This window comes from Ptychodera flava, chromosome 9 (assembly GCF_041260155.1).
Source record: "Ptychodera flava strain L36383 chromosome 9, AS_Pfla_20210202, whole genome shotgun sequence".
Classification (NCBI taxonomy): domain Eukaryota; kingdom Metazoa; phylum Hemichordata; class Enteropneusta; family Ptychoderidae; genus Ptychodera; species Ptychodera flava.
The window spans coordinates 4117784-4133509 of record NC_091936.1 but is presented as its reverse complement, the minus strand read 5'-3'; the positions used below and the strand labels follow the sequence as shown (position 1 = coordinate 4133509).

At 38.2% G+C, this 15726-nt stretch overlaps 1 protein-coding gene across 1 annotated transcript in view; it reads right to left on the bottom strand.

The window, feature by feature from the left end:
• Positions 1-15726, bottom strand: part of LOC139139801 (transient receptor potential cation channel subfamily M member 8-like) — a 54585-nt gene that overhangs the window by 30427 nt on the left and 8432 nt on the right. Inside the window, exons 2-8 of the mRNA XM_070708731.1 lie at positions 11018-11110; positions 10256-10303; positions 9659-9781; positions 8739-8795; positions 8364-8496; positions 5291-5446; positions 5034-5130 (exon numbers count right to left, since the gene is read on the bottom strand). Of these exons, the coding sequence (XP_070564832.1) occupies positions 5034-5130; positions 5291-5446; positions 8364-8496; positions 8739-8795; positions 9659-9781; positions 10256-10303; positions 11018-11053 (650 nt within the window). The 5' untranslated portion in view covers positions 11054-11110. The remainder of the gene's footprint in view (positions 1-5033; positions 5131-5290; positions 5447-8363; positions 8497-8738; positions 8796-9658; positions 9782-10255; positions 10304-11017; positions 11111-15726) is intronic.

The window sequence follows — 15726 nt, the reverse complement described above, 5'->3', positions numbered from 1 at the left end:
TTCCCGAATAAAATACTATCTATGATCGCATATTTTCGTTTGTTTTGTTTTTACACCCCACTTCCGTTTTTGGCTGATCCGTAAGGACGCTATAGTAATGGATGAACGTGCGTTGTATCATGTGGGAGGGGCACAGCCCAACGGAGGCTGTGCTCGTGCGACGTAGACGTTGTACCAACCATCTGTCGTTTGGGTTAGTGCATAGAGCAGTTGCACTGTCCAGAGCTAAGGTGGTACAAAACTGCACCTTAGTAACAACTGCACAACTAACCTGTTAGGAAACGGTAACACTAACGAGCTAAGTGTGCACTGAACTGGCCAAACTACGTACACGCCTTCCTTCAATGGCGAAGCTATGTCGTTGACACTACGTCAAAGCAGACTGCACTGTGCGACTCTTCCAAGTCGTTCAAAGTACGTGGCCAAGTGACACAACCCAGGGGGAACAGGACAGGTTTGACGGTGCTGCCGCACCCATAGCACTAACCCCTGGGTCTTCTACTAACCCACGAGCGAGGTGATGTTTCCCGGTGTGGACGTGCGTGCCGGCGAACGAGCTTTACTTCAGCAAAAGTAAGCTAGAAAAGGGCATAAAAGTGCACGTCCCCCGGGGCAAACAACGCCCGAGACCTCGTCATTTTCTCGACACAACCTCATCAGCAGTTGCCCCTCTATACGGGCATGCAAAAATTTTTGAAGTCTAACACGTATATGGTCGGTAATCGTACCCCGAAAATGCGGTATTTTCCCGCCAAATGCCTGGCAGGAAAGCGTGCAGGAGAGCCTATCTTCTGAAGACACGGAAAAGGGGGCCGGTTTTGACCGACTTGGCAGGATAACGGACAGGGGCGCTCGGCAGGAAAAGATATACCTAAGTGCCGGAAATATCCGGCACAGTTAAATAGGCGTATTTGCTTCGTTTTTGTCCCTAAAAATCCCGTAATTTCGGCATCGGCACGCAGCGCGACTAAGATAGATGTATTCCGACCTGGCCTGAATGTGATTGCGCCTCCGCACGTCCGAGTACGGCCAAAATCCGAAAGCAAATGTCGTGACCCATGACCTCGACCCTAAAAGGTCAAGCTGATCACAGAAGCATCGCGCTGATTGTTTAGTTTCCAGAAGCTTGTTGATGTCATTTACTTGCAAGATTTTTATGGTTTGTTGTTTTAAGGAAATGAAATGTTTATTTATTGAAAACAAATAATTCATATGTAAATATGTATTAGGGGTGGACCATTTGATATCCTGGGGGGGGTCTGGAAGATTTTTTGGGGGCATTATTTTTTTTCACATGTTCCACTGAATGTTTTATTTTTTCCTTGTGAATCCTGGCAATTTTTTTTTTTTGCATTCTTCCTTAAAAATTTTTTTTTTAATGCAGCGATGTTGCAAAATCAATCTGTTTTTCATACATCAACGGACTTGTACATAAGGGACTGGTGAGTTTCTTTGCCCTGAGGGGACGGTGGATTATTTTTTGCCGACGTCAAAAAGTGGCTGACCCCCCCCCCATTCCAACTTTCGAAAACAGGGTGACCCCCCCCCCTCTGGGCACAACAAAGGTAAAACAAAAAGTGGAATATAAATTGAATAATTCAGTATATATATATATATATATATATATATATATATATATATATATATATATATATATATTATATATATATATAATTTTAGGAGTACATTTTAAACATTCAGTCATTCAGTGTTTTAATGAAGTTGTTGTCATGTCAGTTGTAAGATAGGAACTTAAAAGTGTCAATTCTAAACTTTGAATACAGTATTTTGAACGAGCTGTGAATGTACACCACTCTTTTTATGCACAACCAGTTGTCCAGAACTGTTGTAAGATTGTGATTGTGAAGTATGTTGCTTTCTAATACTGAATTCTCATAGAGGAAACAGAAAAGTATCAGGAACTTGTCATGCTTTTCATATGAACTGCAGATTTCATAATGATTAGTACACTTGGCAAAACAGACTTTCAATTTACAGACATCAAGTTATTTCTGACATATATCTCTGATATATTAATTTACTGCGCCCGAAGGGCGCGCCGAAAAATATTAAACATCCAGATATCTCTGATATATATGAAAGTCATGCAGCTGAAGGGCATATATATTGTTTGATATTTTAAAGAAATGCGCCTGAAGGGCGCGCCGAAAAAAGTTAAACATACAGATATCTCAGATATAAGTATGTCTGATATATTAATTTTTTGCACTATGACGGGGCTCTGAAAAATATGTCTTATTATCATTAAAGTTGAATACTTGCCCGAAGGGTGCGCCAAAATGCAACTAAATAATGAAATTTGTGTCTGGCACAATGCATTTTATGCAAGTATGAGCCGTGTCGAAATTAAAAAACACACTGACCCCCCTATTCGGCATTTCAAAAACATGGTACCCCCTATCACCAAAGTCAAAAACAAGGTGACCCCCCATGAATCCTCCGCCCCCCCCCCCAGGCCGAAGAAGACTTTATGAATTGCACCCGTTACAACCTGATCCAAATCTTGACCTTGAAGGCGTTTGATATCATGTCTGACATAGCGTTCTACATTCGCACCATAAATCGGAAGAAAAAGTGTTGACATTGCACTAAAACGGTCACTACTCTGACAATTTGATGTCCCAGTCAAGAATGTAAGATGTATAATAATAAGATTATCAAAAAAATACCTCAAAGGATGCACTAGCGATACGCTGCGCAAATGTCCTGGTGCATCCTTTGCGCTATTTTCATAATTAATAACCTCATATTATTAAAGATACGCGCCCCAAGGGCGCGCCAAAAAATGAAACTGAATGATGAAAGTTACATCCCAAAAGGTTCTTGCGGATACTGTGATAGATTTTTTTTCTTCCACATTACCTTGCCAGTTTTTTATTCATAAGTCATCTAAGGCAGAATTTTTTTTCCCTTGTATCTGCTGGGAATTTTTTTTTCCAAAAATCTTCCAGACCCCCCAGGATATCAAATGGTCCACCCCTTATTAACAGCAACATTATGTTAATGAAATTGGAGGAAATATAATTTTTTTTACTATAACCCAGCGAAATTTTATAGCAGCCATATTGTCAATATAACTGGCCACATGACTGGACATGTGAATGGCCATGTGATATGTTGTTCCCTAAAATGTATTTTAAATATTGTGAATTATTTTTTGATTAATTATAACCATTTTAGATGCATGTTTCTGCAAAGAAGCATAAAGCAGGTATTTACAAATAAAATGTGTTGATTTTCAAATACAGAATTATGTCAGATGCTGATGTTTGTGGTTCATTTACTCTGCCTTATGTGAGAAAGGTCTCAAACAGGTACACCTATAAATAAAGTAAAGGGTAGTTATTATTACATATATGTAAAGACAATGCCATGAAAATTGCAACTGTATTCAAATTTGAGTCATTTTATGGATTCAAAACACATCCTGATGATTCAAATATTCTTTCCCAGCATATTCTTTGCCAACTCTGGTCACATGATGAGTCATGTGACCAGTCATGTGACCTGGAAATACAAAACTTATGTATGAGAAAGTGGGAAATTTCATGCTGATTCAGAAAATATATGGTTTATTGGTACTTACGTAATTTTTACTCTAAGCAATGTTGTTGCAATGACCACACCCTAGATTTTATCAATATTTACATAAGAGGCCTGGTATATAGGAATACATTGGCCTTGGTAGTCAAGGGGTTAAGTATTAAAGCACACCCAGCGATGGTATACCACGAGATTTTGACCAGTTCACGACATATATGCACGAGCGATAGCGAAAGCGAAGGGATAGTTACTTGCCATGGATGTAGAATGGGATAAGCTTACTTTCAGAAGAGTTACTGTGCAGCGCATTTGCGCTCCATTGAAATCAAGTCATCGCCTATTAGATAGTCCTCGTCGGTAATTTGAATTATCAGCCTCAAGATCAACATTTGAAGACATTAGTTCAAGGGTTTCTGAAGTCTGACTTTGAAACATTAATAATTAATGAATATACTGAATCGAACCATGAAACAAATTGAGAAGCGCATTTTATACAGCTGTTTAATTTTGGTTCATAAAGCATCACCGTGCGACATCAGTTAATTATACGGCCATATGCCGATTTCCATACGTCATGTTACCTGAGGTTCAATGCTGGATCCGTTTCAGCAAAAATTATTGTCCAAATATTAATCACAGTATACTTCCAGTGTTTAATTTAATCAAGTCAGTTCGTATACCTCTAAATAGTGGCTTGGTCCTGCAGTCGACTAGTCACTTTGGATAATATCACAAAAATGACAATGTTCATATGTCCGGGTACCCTGTCATTGTATTATTTAGAAAAATATCTGTCCCGGCACAATTCTGACATGATGACATGAAAACATCGTAACAAAATAGTCATCTGAGGGCACATCGTATCATGAAAAGACTAACAGAACTGGAATACAATGCATGCTGGGGATTACATCAGTTCCCATTATAAGTGAGAAAAAAAGATCTTCAATGATGATTTTGAAATAAAATTTTGGCCTGAATAGCTTTAAAGTAACGCAAACTCAGACACTGATCAGTTCTACTCCTTCCAAAAATGACTGTAGTTACCAAATTCTGTTTTTCTATATAACGAGGCATTCTCGCACAAGACTACCAATTCGCTTCCGGGTTCATTACCACGAAGAATTCGTTCGGGTGAAAAATAGTACGGACCTTAAAGTTTTGATATCTGCATGGATGCTGTTTGGTTTGAACTTTAATTTGAAGTATTTTTGTAAAGATATTTTTCTGACATCGACCTAACATCCGTCAAGAGGATTCGTGCCGCTGAATGTTCTAATATAGGAAAAATGAGCTCAACGCTACTGTGATGGCCTATGGAAATTCATTAAGGTCTTGTGCCTTCTTGGAATCTTCAACCAATATACAATATACCAGTCCAACAGACAGCTCTACACACCTACATACATGTTGTGACAATAGGTGATGTGTGAATGCTGGAGGTTAATTGAGATGTCAAAATAACTTACTGGGCAGTGTCTTCAAGTTCTGTTGACAGAGCTGGAGAGTCGTGTACTATTCTAGCGGCAAGTTGGTTAAGAAGTCCGTAACCCGTCAAGCAAGCACCTTTCAAACAAAAATAATACAAATCAACACAAATTAATGTTCTTCGGTGGATAGGATCGGTGAAGTAGAATTATTCTGTGGTTTCCTAATTTAGAATTCATTCAAAGAAATATAAAGGAAAAGTAATTAAAAGTAATTATTCATTAATGTTATGTCTTACCGATGACAGCCGCCATATCAGTTGGTTTCCAACCTGTTTTCAGTATTTCCAGGGCGATCACGTGTCGATTGCTTATCAACGCCCATAAAAATAGATCTCGTGCTGGATAAAATTTCTTCCTGTCAGGAAGGAAATACTCTTGCAACCGGGCACCTACTATTGAATGAAGATTTCAGATTTGTTAGAGGGGAAATACTGACTTCGTAGACAGATGCTTTATCAGTTCGATTAGCAAGAACCTGTGCATTTTCTTATTTGACTTATAACCAGACAGATGATACTGTGTGTCGGACAGAAATACCATTTAAGCTGTTATAACCATGTTAATATCATGTAAAAATTATTGCAATTACTGTTACCCGACGTTCCCTATCTTGGGTAGTAGTCCCGGTATCATAACATACATTATTACGACATATGTCTTCACGCGCTACTATTCGAATTGATATTGCATGCAGACCAGGCCTGCAAAACAACAAACACGATCTTGATTCTATATAGAGTATGTTCATGTGATTTTGAATATTTTGATAAAACATGATAACAAAACGATAAAAAGTTGAGGTATTGAAGTTACTCCATACCCTTTTTATATTCTACCGCGTAAACACACTGATTCTTTTCATTTAAAGGGACAAAGTCGGCCAATTTCCATGAATTTTGCTTGATACGAGATATTAATTATATTGTTTGACATGTTGAAAGATACTGAATAAATTGGTGACCATGCATAATTTCGACCCCGGTTTTAGACAAATTAAATGAAACCATCGCAAAAATGAATTAATGGTCATGACCATCAATTCATTTTTACGATGGTTTCATGAAAAATAAGCTGACTTTGTCCCTTAACCAAAACTTCATGTATAGATTTAAAAATGTGTCAAACCACAGTCTCTCCATCATGGAGGGACTCTGGTCAAATAAATGAAAACCAAGTACACGAAATCGATACTGTTGGCGTATGACTAGTCAAGATAAATTAAAACGACAGATCTGAGTATTCAATACGACTGTAAGTAATTTACCAGATGCCATTTCGCCATGACGTTTTCGAGCTGTTTCCCCGGAACGTAATTACATTCGACGGATATTGAAATGAATCCTGTGTATTCAGTTCTTCAACTAATCTAAATAATTTTAAAATGACGTTGAATATTTGCAACAGCCTAATGCTGTTTCATCTCTCCCGAGTCCAATTTACGGTTCAATGAAATGACATGATATCACACACACCCCCTCCCCTGGCTGTTCATACACTCAAACTTCAATAAATAAATACGCTAGAAAATTCGTCATAAAAAGGTGTCGAAACTTTCCACATTCACATGACATGCTCAGTAACAGTAATTCATCAAGTTCAACAAGTTTATATCATAAAACAGAAATTGTCAAAATGTTATTCGGGTGTATAGGATATTTAGGATATTAAGGTGGAGTTGCACGTTGCCAACACAATTTTTTTTCAAAGGAATATTTCTAATTTAAGATAACAAGGAAACCCCTCATACTATATATTTTCAAAAAGCAGAGAATCTAAAAATTAGTGTGATAGCAATAGTTTACCCGAAGAATGAAGTGGGTATATATTTGGGGTAAAAGACTTCAATTTTGGTATTAATGATACAAATCAAATTGAGTAAAAGATTTGGCACTATTTTCTGAAATCTTATATTTCACTTGAAAGAAAGAAGAGTATATGTAGAAAAAACGACTATTTTATTTTGCATTATCCACCCTCACTCTAAAATGGCATGCGTTGAAACACAGAGTATCATAGACAGAGTGGCAACACCTATGTTTAAGGCGTGAAGCGGTTACGTAAGCAATCCATGTTTGCCTCGCCTCACGAAGCTCTTGGCTCTCTTTTCCGAAGAGTGCCGACCATGCAACCTTCGGTAATTTTCGGATTTTCACCAATTGTTAAGCGAAAGTATGTTCGACAAAGTTTGTGTTGTTGTTGTCGTGTGGTGCTGATCGGAATTGATGTGCTGGCAAAAACGGGAGTGTTTTGAGCTTCAGGAAAGTGGGTTTTACCGTTTTAAAAATTCCTCTCATATTTTTATTGAATATATAATGAGTGTGTTTGAACCAAATTTGAAAGTCTTTTATCGATACTGTCTGGTTTTACTCAATGGTTTACGGTCAGTCATACCGTCTTTGACACGTGCGTCAAGAAAGGACATGTTTATGAAACTGCTGGCGTGTTATGTTTTGATTGGCGTGAAGCAGTGTTTCTGGCCTGAGAGCTCACAAAGTAACTATGGTTGCTACGCGACTGGCAGTACGATGCCATCTCGTCGTATGTTTCGCATAATCTCGTGTAATTATCAACCACAAACAAAGCCTCCAAAAAGTTTAACACCTTTGAAGCTCATTTTAATATGAAAAGCCAATAGTCTACCAAGACGACCATGGAACAAAAGGCATGCAAGTGTTGCCACTCTGTCTATGTTTCTCTGTGGTTGAAAGGAAAGGGAAGCCAGGAAAACGGGTGATTTGCATACGTTTGCATAAATTAACACTTCTTTATCACGCAACTTACGACAGCTTTACAAGCTAAAAGGTGAACCCAACTAATAATTTAATCTTCGATTGACAAATTAATTAAGGTTGAATGAATAGTTGCAAAATACAATCATGATTTTTGAGCAAAATACGCTGCGTTGGGTGCAGTGCCCCTTAACAAACAACTTTCAATTTTTAAATCATTTCAAATATTGCTTGAAGAAGTGACTTCCCAAAGATTTCAAGCAAAATTAATAATCCAATTTAAATGAAATAAAATATGGACACTCATTTTGCATCATATACTTTCCTCTTGAAAAGTCACTACTAATTCAAACAATATCTGGTAGATTTTACTTTATTTTATCTCCATCTTAGACGGCAAATAAACAAATCAAAATACGGGACAAAATCTACCGGCTGTTTTGGCATGATAACTTCCAAAACTTGCACATTTCTACATTGCGTCGCCATTAGTACCTATACAATGTTGGAAGCATAGTCTGTCTTCACATAGTGTTTAAGAAAGATTTCGAAATCTATACAAAGGAGAATAGACACATACCTGAAAGACGTTTACTTTCGTTATACTTATACAGCTGACCAAGGTCTTTTCGCTTTGGAAACTGTATTGGCAGTAATTTACAAATAAATTTCCCGATCCATTTGAGAATATGAATTTCTCTGTTCTTCTCTTCCTGTTTGTAGCGACACAGCATTTGAAGAAAGAAGAAGTAGCGATCTTTAAAAACGTGAATAATGTTGTGCTTTAGGAAAGAACGATATTGATTGTTTGCATTTGCTGATTATGTCCATGTAAGTTACTTAAAATAGGTCACGATACTTTTTCAAATCAAACTGAATTGGCATGTGTTCCTTGACGCAGACTCTGTAAGCTGACAAAGACTTCTGTAAAACGTGATCATTTCGCAGAACTCACCATTTGAATTGGTATTTGTAAAAATTCGAGCCATAGAGGACACTCCTGATGTAAAACCTACAATAAAATAAAAACACAATATTAATTGTCACAAATTATCATGTAAGTACAAATTACTGGACTTCTTGTAACAATGAAATGAAAGGTCATAGACATCAACGTCTACGTACGTAAGAGAAAGCGATATTGACAAATAATCCTAGGAACATAAACTGTACAGATATTTGAAAATGCTAATTCAGCTTGCCGACCTATCTTCTGTCTGACAATATTAACAATATAGCAGCACTCATGCAACTGTGATAGGCAAGAAAATGATAAGTATATTGCTTTTACATGAAAATTATTCTTTACAATGAATTTGAAGCCAAAGTGTTTTGGTGACCTGTACCTATTCGACAAAGTAGGTTATTAACAGTGGTAGTTACAAGTTACTAAAAAGTAATATTTACACGAGTTAAGTAATGCGTGCATGCATATTTGTAATGTGCTGTATTTGTACGATTCGTCAAATAAATCAGCGACGACCTGTGACGTGAGCAGTCGACATAAACAGTGCAATCACTGTACAATTGCAGGCGTTAATCGATGGTTCACAAAACAATGGGAGATACTTTAGTAAAATAAAAACTATGTGTTTCTTTTAACATGTATCAAAACCATAGGGTAGGTCACTCGACAGCAATTAGTTCGCTTTCAGTTTTTTGCCCAAATAGTACATTATGAATTCGGGCGCTATTTTGAAATGCAATTAAGGTACAAGGGTTGGGATACAATAGGTAGGTGAGGGTTACTTCAAAGGAATGGCTTTTATTCTGAACCTAGAATCTCATATATTTAATATGCTCTATACGCCGGGCTCTACGACATAGACATCTAGTCTTAATTATTTTAGTTTTTATAACACATAGCATACTCACGTAGCAGTATAGAGCTCCAAGGTTGTTTTGAAAGTCATGAAACTCAATCTTTTCCCAATCAATGTCAGACAGAATGCGGCCAAGTTTTTCAGCATCATTTTCTCGCAGAGACTTGCAACATTCCTAAAATATAAATATGGAAAATGTCAGAATACCGAGAAAGAAAGCTGCATGTTTGTGTCAAGATTGTGAGCATTTCGTACACGAAAACAGTAAATACACATTCCACATGGTGCAGAACACTTCAGTTTTACAAATACACCTTATACAGTTGCAAAATTAGTATTATTTTTAAAGATTTTTTCATATAGGTAACATTACTTCGGTATTTAAATATTTTATTTTCAACTTCATCCTACAAATACTGATCAATATGTTTTTAAAATTTGTAACGCTTTGATAGGAATCTTTGCTATCTTTCCTGTGAGTAAAGTTACATATACTTCTTAGGATTTTTAATCTGAACTTGAAGAAGGGGAACAGATGAAAGTGTCTGTTGAATCTATCAGAAAATAATGATGCATATGATTGTGAAGTAAATACGAATAGTCGGTTACTGGTATGTCGTACAAATAACAATACAAAGAGTACAATTACCTCTAATGACACTTCTGTATCACTTATTGAAACATTGATTTCGGACATCTAGAAGATTTAAAAATGGGGAAAATATCAGTCATTATTTATGACACAATTTGCGTTAGAACTTTGATAGTTCGACAGGTCAAATGGTAATCAAACAATGATATCAAATACAGGTGTAAGTCTTTCAGTGAAAAATAATAACACAAGGAAGTTTGAAGCATGTTGACTACACTGGAAAAGTACATTTCCTATAAATGCAAAATGAATCAAGCTCCCTGAGTTCATCAAAGTACAATTATGATCATTTGATACGATGTATATTCTATATTATATTAAAACGTTTGTACACGTAGACGTCGTCATCAAATTGGAGTACAGTACTAGGCTGTCTCCTTCTATTTTATATTCAAATCCATACATTTTGATATGAAGTCTGTTTGAATGATAAAAGTACTCATAACATACCTAAAAAAGTAACATAGATTGCCATGTTTTTATTTCGTCATATGACATTGTCATTATGCATTTTTTTAAAGAAATCGACTGAGATGTATTTATTGAAATTAAAGATACAAAGCATGAAAAATAGTAACAAACACAACACACATGCATATATACGTACGTACGTATGTACGTACATACGTACGTTCATACATACATACATACATACGTACATACATACATACATACATACATACATACATACATACATACATACATACATACATACATACACACACACGCGCGCACGGGTGTGTGGTTTCTCCAACCTACCAAAATTTCGTTCTTGTCTTCCTGGGTGGCATCCATCGTTCTATAAGTATTTAATTCAAAATACTCCAGTTGGAATCGATTGATATTGCTTTCCTGAAAAGATACATTTTCTTGGACAATGACTTCTATACCAAAGAGACTCTTGTTAGGGACCGTTCAGTTTTTACGGCCGGGGGGGCCGGCAAAATCCAGGGGGGTCATGATAATTTTGGAATCCGCGAAGGGGGGTCATCACTTTTTCACTGGTAGGAAAGGGGGGATCACCACATTTTCAAAAACATAATACCTACAATAAAGTTCACTTTATGCCATGGCCATGATCGACCCTCTTTACCGCCGGGCCGCCTTCGGCGGCCCACTACAATAAATATACTTTATGTATTACCCATGACCCTCTTAACGGGCAGACGCCTTTGGCGGCCCACTCCAATTAGGTTTACTTCATGCAACGGCCATGATCGACCCTCTTTACCGGCGGGCCGCCTGCGGCGGCCCACTACAATAAATTGACCATGGGCCATTACGTAAAGTCAACTTTATTCTAGTGGGCAACCAAAGGTGGCCCGCTGGTAAAACGAGGGTCGATCATTGCCATTGCACGAAGTAAACTTTACTGAACAGGGCCGCTGAAGGCGTCCGGCCGTTAAGATGGTAAGATAGTCATGGGGTATTACCCTCTTAACCGGAGGGCTGCCTTTGGTGAACCACTCCAATAAAGTTTACTTTATACAAAATCCATGGACATAAGTTGTCTATGGAAATGAAGTTAAAATTGCCTTACAGTCGTCCTAAGTAACAGACGTTTGCATGGATGTGGCTGAGAAGTTTGTGCACTGGCATCTCTGCTACACGAATAAAGTGCGCCGCGTACCGGAGTTCAAATCCAGACCGTGCGGGTAAATTTGACATATGGGTTTTGGTTATTTTTCAGCGGGGGGGGGGGGGGGGTTTCATCAATTTTTTTCGTCTGACAAAGGGGGGTCATCATTTTTTCACGAAAAATGCAGGGGGTCTATATTTTTTTGAACACCGGCGACAAGATTTTGCCGGCCCCCCCCCCCCGGCTGTAAAACTGAACGGTCCCTTATGGCATTATTGTTATTCTGCATAGCAAGAATACTACACACTGTTATGGTTTTAGAGCTTGGGAGCTCTTGGAAGCTTGCATGCGCCGGGCCGCCCATTCTGATTAAAATCAGATGTAGAGTACGGCGACGTCTTCTTATGCGTACGCGGTATTCTCTCGCTGTCGCCTCTCACTACGAGAGAATACCGCGAGAGAGAAGACGTCGCCGTACTCTACATCTGATTTTAATCAGATTGCGGGCCGCCATGCATCACAAGCGGCTAGACACACTGTTATGGCTTTAGACATGTTTCTGCAAGAATGCTACACATTGTTGTTGTTGCCTAAGTTTTCTTTTCTTTCACTAAATTGCAATCCCCTTCTCTTTTACCTTGCAAAATAAATATTCACATATACAGTAAAAACATTGCTGAATGAATTTGTGTAGAGCAAAATGCAAGTGATTTTTAATCGGAGTTGTCATTGGACCATAATTTCTACCCAGCGGGATGATTATCATTTTAATAGGAATTGAATGACAGGAACGTGTTTTGGCTTAAACTGGAGTAGAGCAGTTATGTTACTTTTTTTAAAAAATGAAATTCCGCAATACGATTCTATGGCGCCTCCACACTTGTGTGAGATTGACACTCTGCAGGTTTGCGCATGCGTGGAGTGAGCGCCGTCGGCAATTTAGTTTCTCCCGGAATCACTGATTTCATAAGTATCCGCTGACCTCCCGGGCTCCCTCCGAGCTCAGACATTATCTCCGTTCTGTGGCGGAGCAGGTCGTACAATTTGCATAGTTCATTGCGCATGCTAAGTAGACATCGCCAATATAACCTACAAGATTTTTCGCTTTACCTTGTATGTAAAAGAACCTTATTCTTGGGTACCAGTCAACTCGCACTTTTTCCAACCCGCCCGTAATCAACTCGCCCGATGCCAACTCGCCCGATACCAACTCGCCCGATATTATTTTGCAATTTTATGATTACCTGGTACGCTAGCTCTGCATGGCAGGGCTGTGTGTTTACCGGCCTTATGCGGAGGCCGTATAACGCCGGTAAACACACAGCCCTGCCATGCAGAGCTACTGGTACGCTTGCTGCGAATCCGTAGCCTTTGCCACTCGGGTAGCTTGGTCATTGGAGTGGAAGAACATGTCAAGGAGTGGCAGGGCTCGTTTTCGCAGCAACTGGTACGCATAAAACGTTATAGGCCTATTTCTAACATAGAGAACCACAGGTGCTGCTTGAAATATGTGCCAACACGGAAAACTTTTTATTTGCGAACTTCACGTTTTGCAAATCTCTTGAAAGAATAAATTTCGTTCGGCTTCTTTACGTATAGGGATAGTTACTGCGTACTGGCTCACTTCTTTAGGAACAGCAGGACCGTCTTTCACGAGTTACTGGCCTGGCATGACATGAAAATAGCTGGCCTTGGGCCATCGGGTTAGCTTACATGGAATCTACGCACAACACCCTATCTCAAAACAACGGGCGAGTTGGTATCGGGCGAGTTTGAATCGGGCGAGTTGGTTCTGGGCGAGTTGGAAAAAGTGCGAGTTGACTGTAATTCTGTTTTACTTTACCAACCCTTTAGGAAGCTGAGGAAAAACCCTGTCGCCAAATAGAAAACTTTCCCCTGAAAGGAATTTATTTATTTTCCTACAACCAAAATCAGTGATATTTGAAAAGTTGTACGTTACGGTCAAAAAGCAGAGAGAAAATTCTTCTGTACTGATTTCCTGTATTATTATTATTATTATTATTATTATTATTATTATTATTATTATTTTTATTATTATTTTTATTATTTTGTGGTTTCCAAAGCTTACATAAAACGAAAAGACTAACATTTTGAAAGGACAGGAAACGCCAGCTGAAAGCCATATTAGAGGTGTTGCTAAACACATATTTTCCGCTGCAAAAAGTTTTAATATTTTATTAAAGCTCGGCAGACAGACATTTTATGAAGTTCACAAGCTTAATTTTCAATTTTGATAAGAGGGTCAAAATTATCTCCATGGCAATTAAGCAAATGTTTACAACGAAAACATCACGAGATTTCTAAAAGTTAACAGAATTTGCGAATAGAGATCACTTTCGCAATTTCCGAAGTTATTTTGTGAACACTTGTCAAGGAAGTGTTCGAAGATTAAAGAAAACTCCTCCACGGCTTTCATTTCATTCTCTCCATTGTACAACATACATTGTGACGCAAATAGATACCAACTTTCCGATGCTGCTCGTCGAATTATGAGATAAAAAAGTTGACACAAGAATACCTTGAAAAGATTACAGTAGCGTGTAGTTGTGACACGAAAATAGTTTGCAGCAATCTGTACTATCTGACCGCACCAGCTATGCGTGTAACAAAATTATTTAATTATCTCAGAACTGAGTAACCTGCATTATAGCGTTAAACTCCTATTTTGTTAAGAAACGACGAAATCATCTCTATTCCAAGCATTCTTCAATATGCTCACGGCCATCTATTGTCTTCAGTTTCACTTTGCTGCAATCTGCAATATCTGACAATCTATGACTCGGCTCCGAGTAACCTTCACTAACGTTCAAACTCCGTCTAGGCTAAAAAAAATTACCAATCCGTCTCAGTCTGCAGCATCCTCCAATACACTCAGGACTCTATGAAAGTCCACACGTAAGAAAAGTCAATCACTTTGCAGCTATCTGCAATATCCAACATGTTAAGTGTAGGTACAAAAATTATTTAAGTCTCAGCTCGGAGCAAACTGCACTGACGTTAAACTCCGTCAAGGCTGAGAAATTACTGATCTATCTCAGGCCGTAGCATTCTCCAATACACTTAGGACTCTATCAAAGTCCACAGATATGAAAAGTCAATCACTTTGCTGCCCTCTGTGCAATATCTGACAAGCTATGTATAGTACAAAATGAAATAATGTCTCAGCTCAGAGCAAACTGCACCAAGGTTAAAACTCCGACAATGAAAACAAATTTCAAATCTATCGCAATCTGTTGCATCTACAATAAACTCAAAACTGTATCTACAGTCCATACATACAAAAAGTCAATAGTTTGAAGCCATCTGCAATATCTGACACGCTATGTATAGTACAGAAATTATAAAAGGTCTCAGCTCGGAGCCGCAAACTGCACCAAGGTAACAATTCCGACCATGTAAAGAAATTTCAAATCTATGTCAGTCCGTTACATCCACAATAAACTCAGAACTCTATCTACAGTCCATGGATACAAAAAGTAGTTTGCAGCAATCTGCAATATGCAATACGCAGTGTGTATGGAGAAACGGTCAAAATGTCTCAGCTCGAAGCAATTTGCAGTAACGTTAAAACTCCGTCCAGTCTACGATATTACAATTCGATCTCAGTCTGTAGCATTTTCCAATACACTCAGGACTCTATCAAAGTCCACAGATACGAAAAGTCATTCACTTTGCACCAATCTGCAATATCCGACACACTATGTATAGGTACAAAAATTAGTAAAGTCTCAGCTCGGAGCAAACTTCACTATTGTTAATACTGTCCAGATTAGGAAATTCCTAAAATATCTCGGTCCGAGCATTCTCTAATAAACTAAGGAATCTATTTAATGGGCACCGTTAAGAAAAATCTTTCACTTTGCAGCAA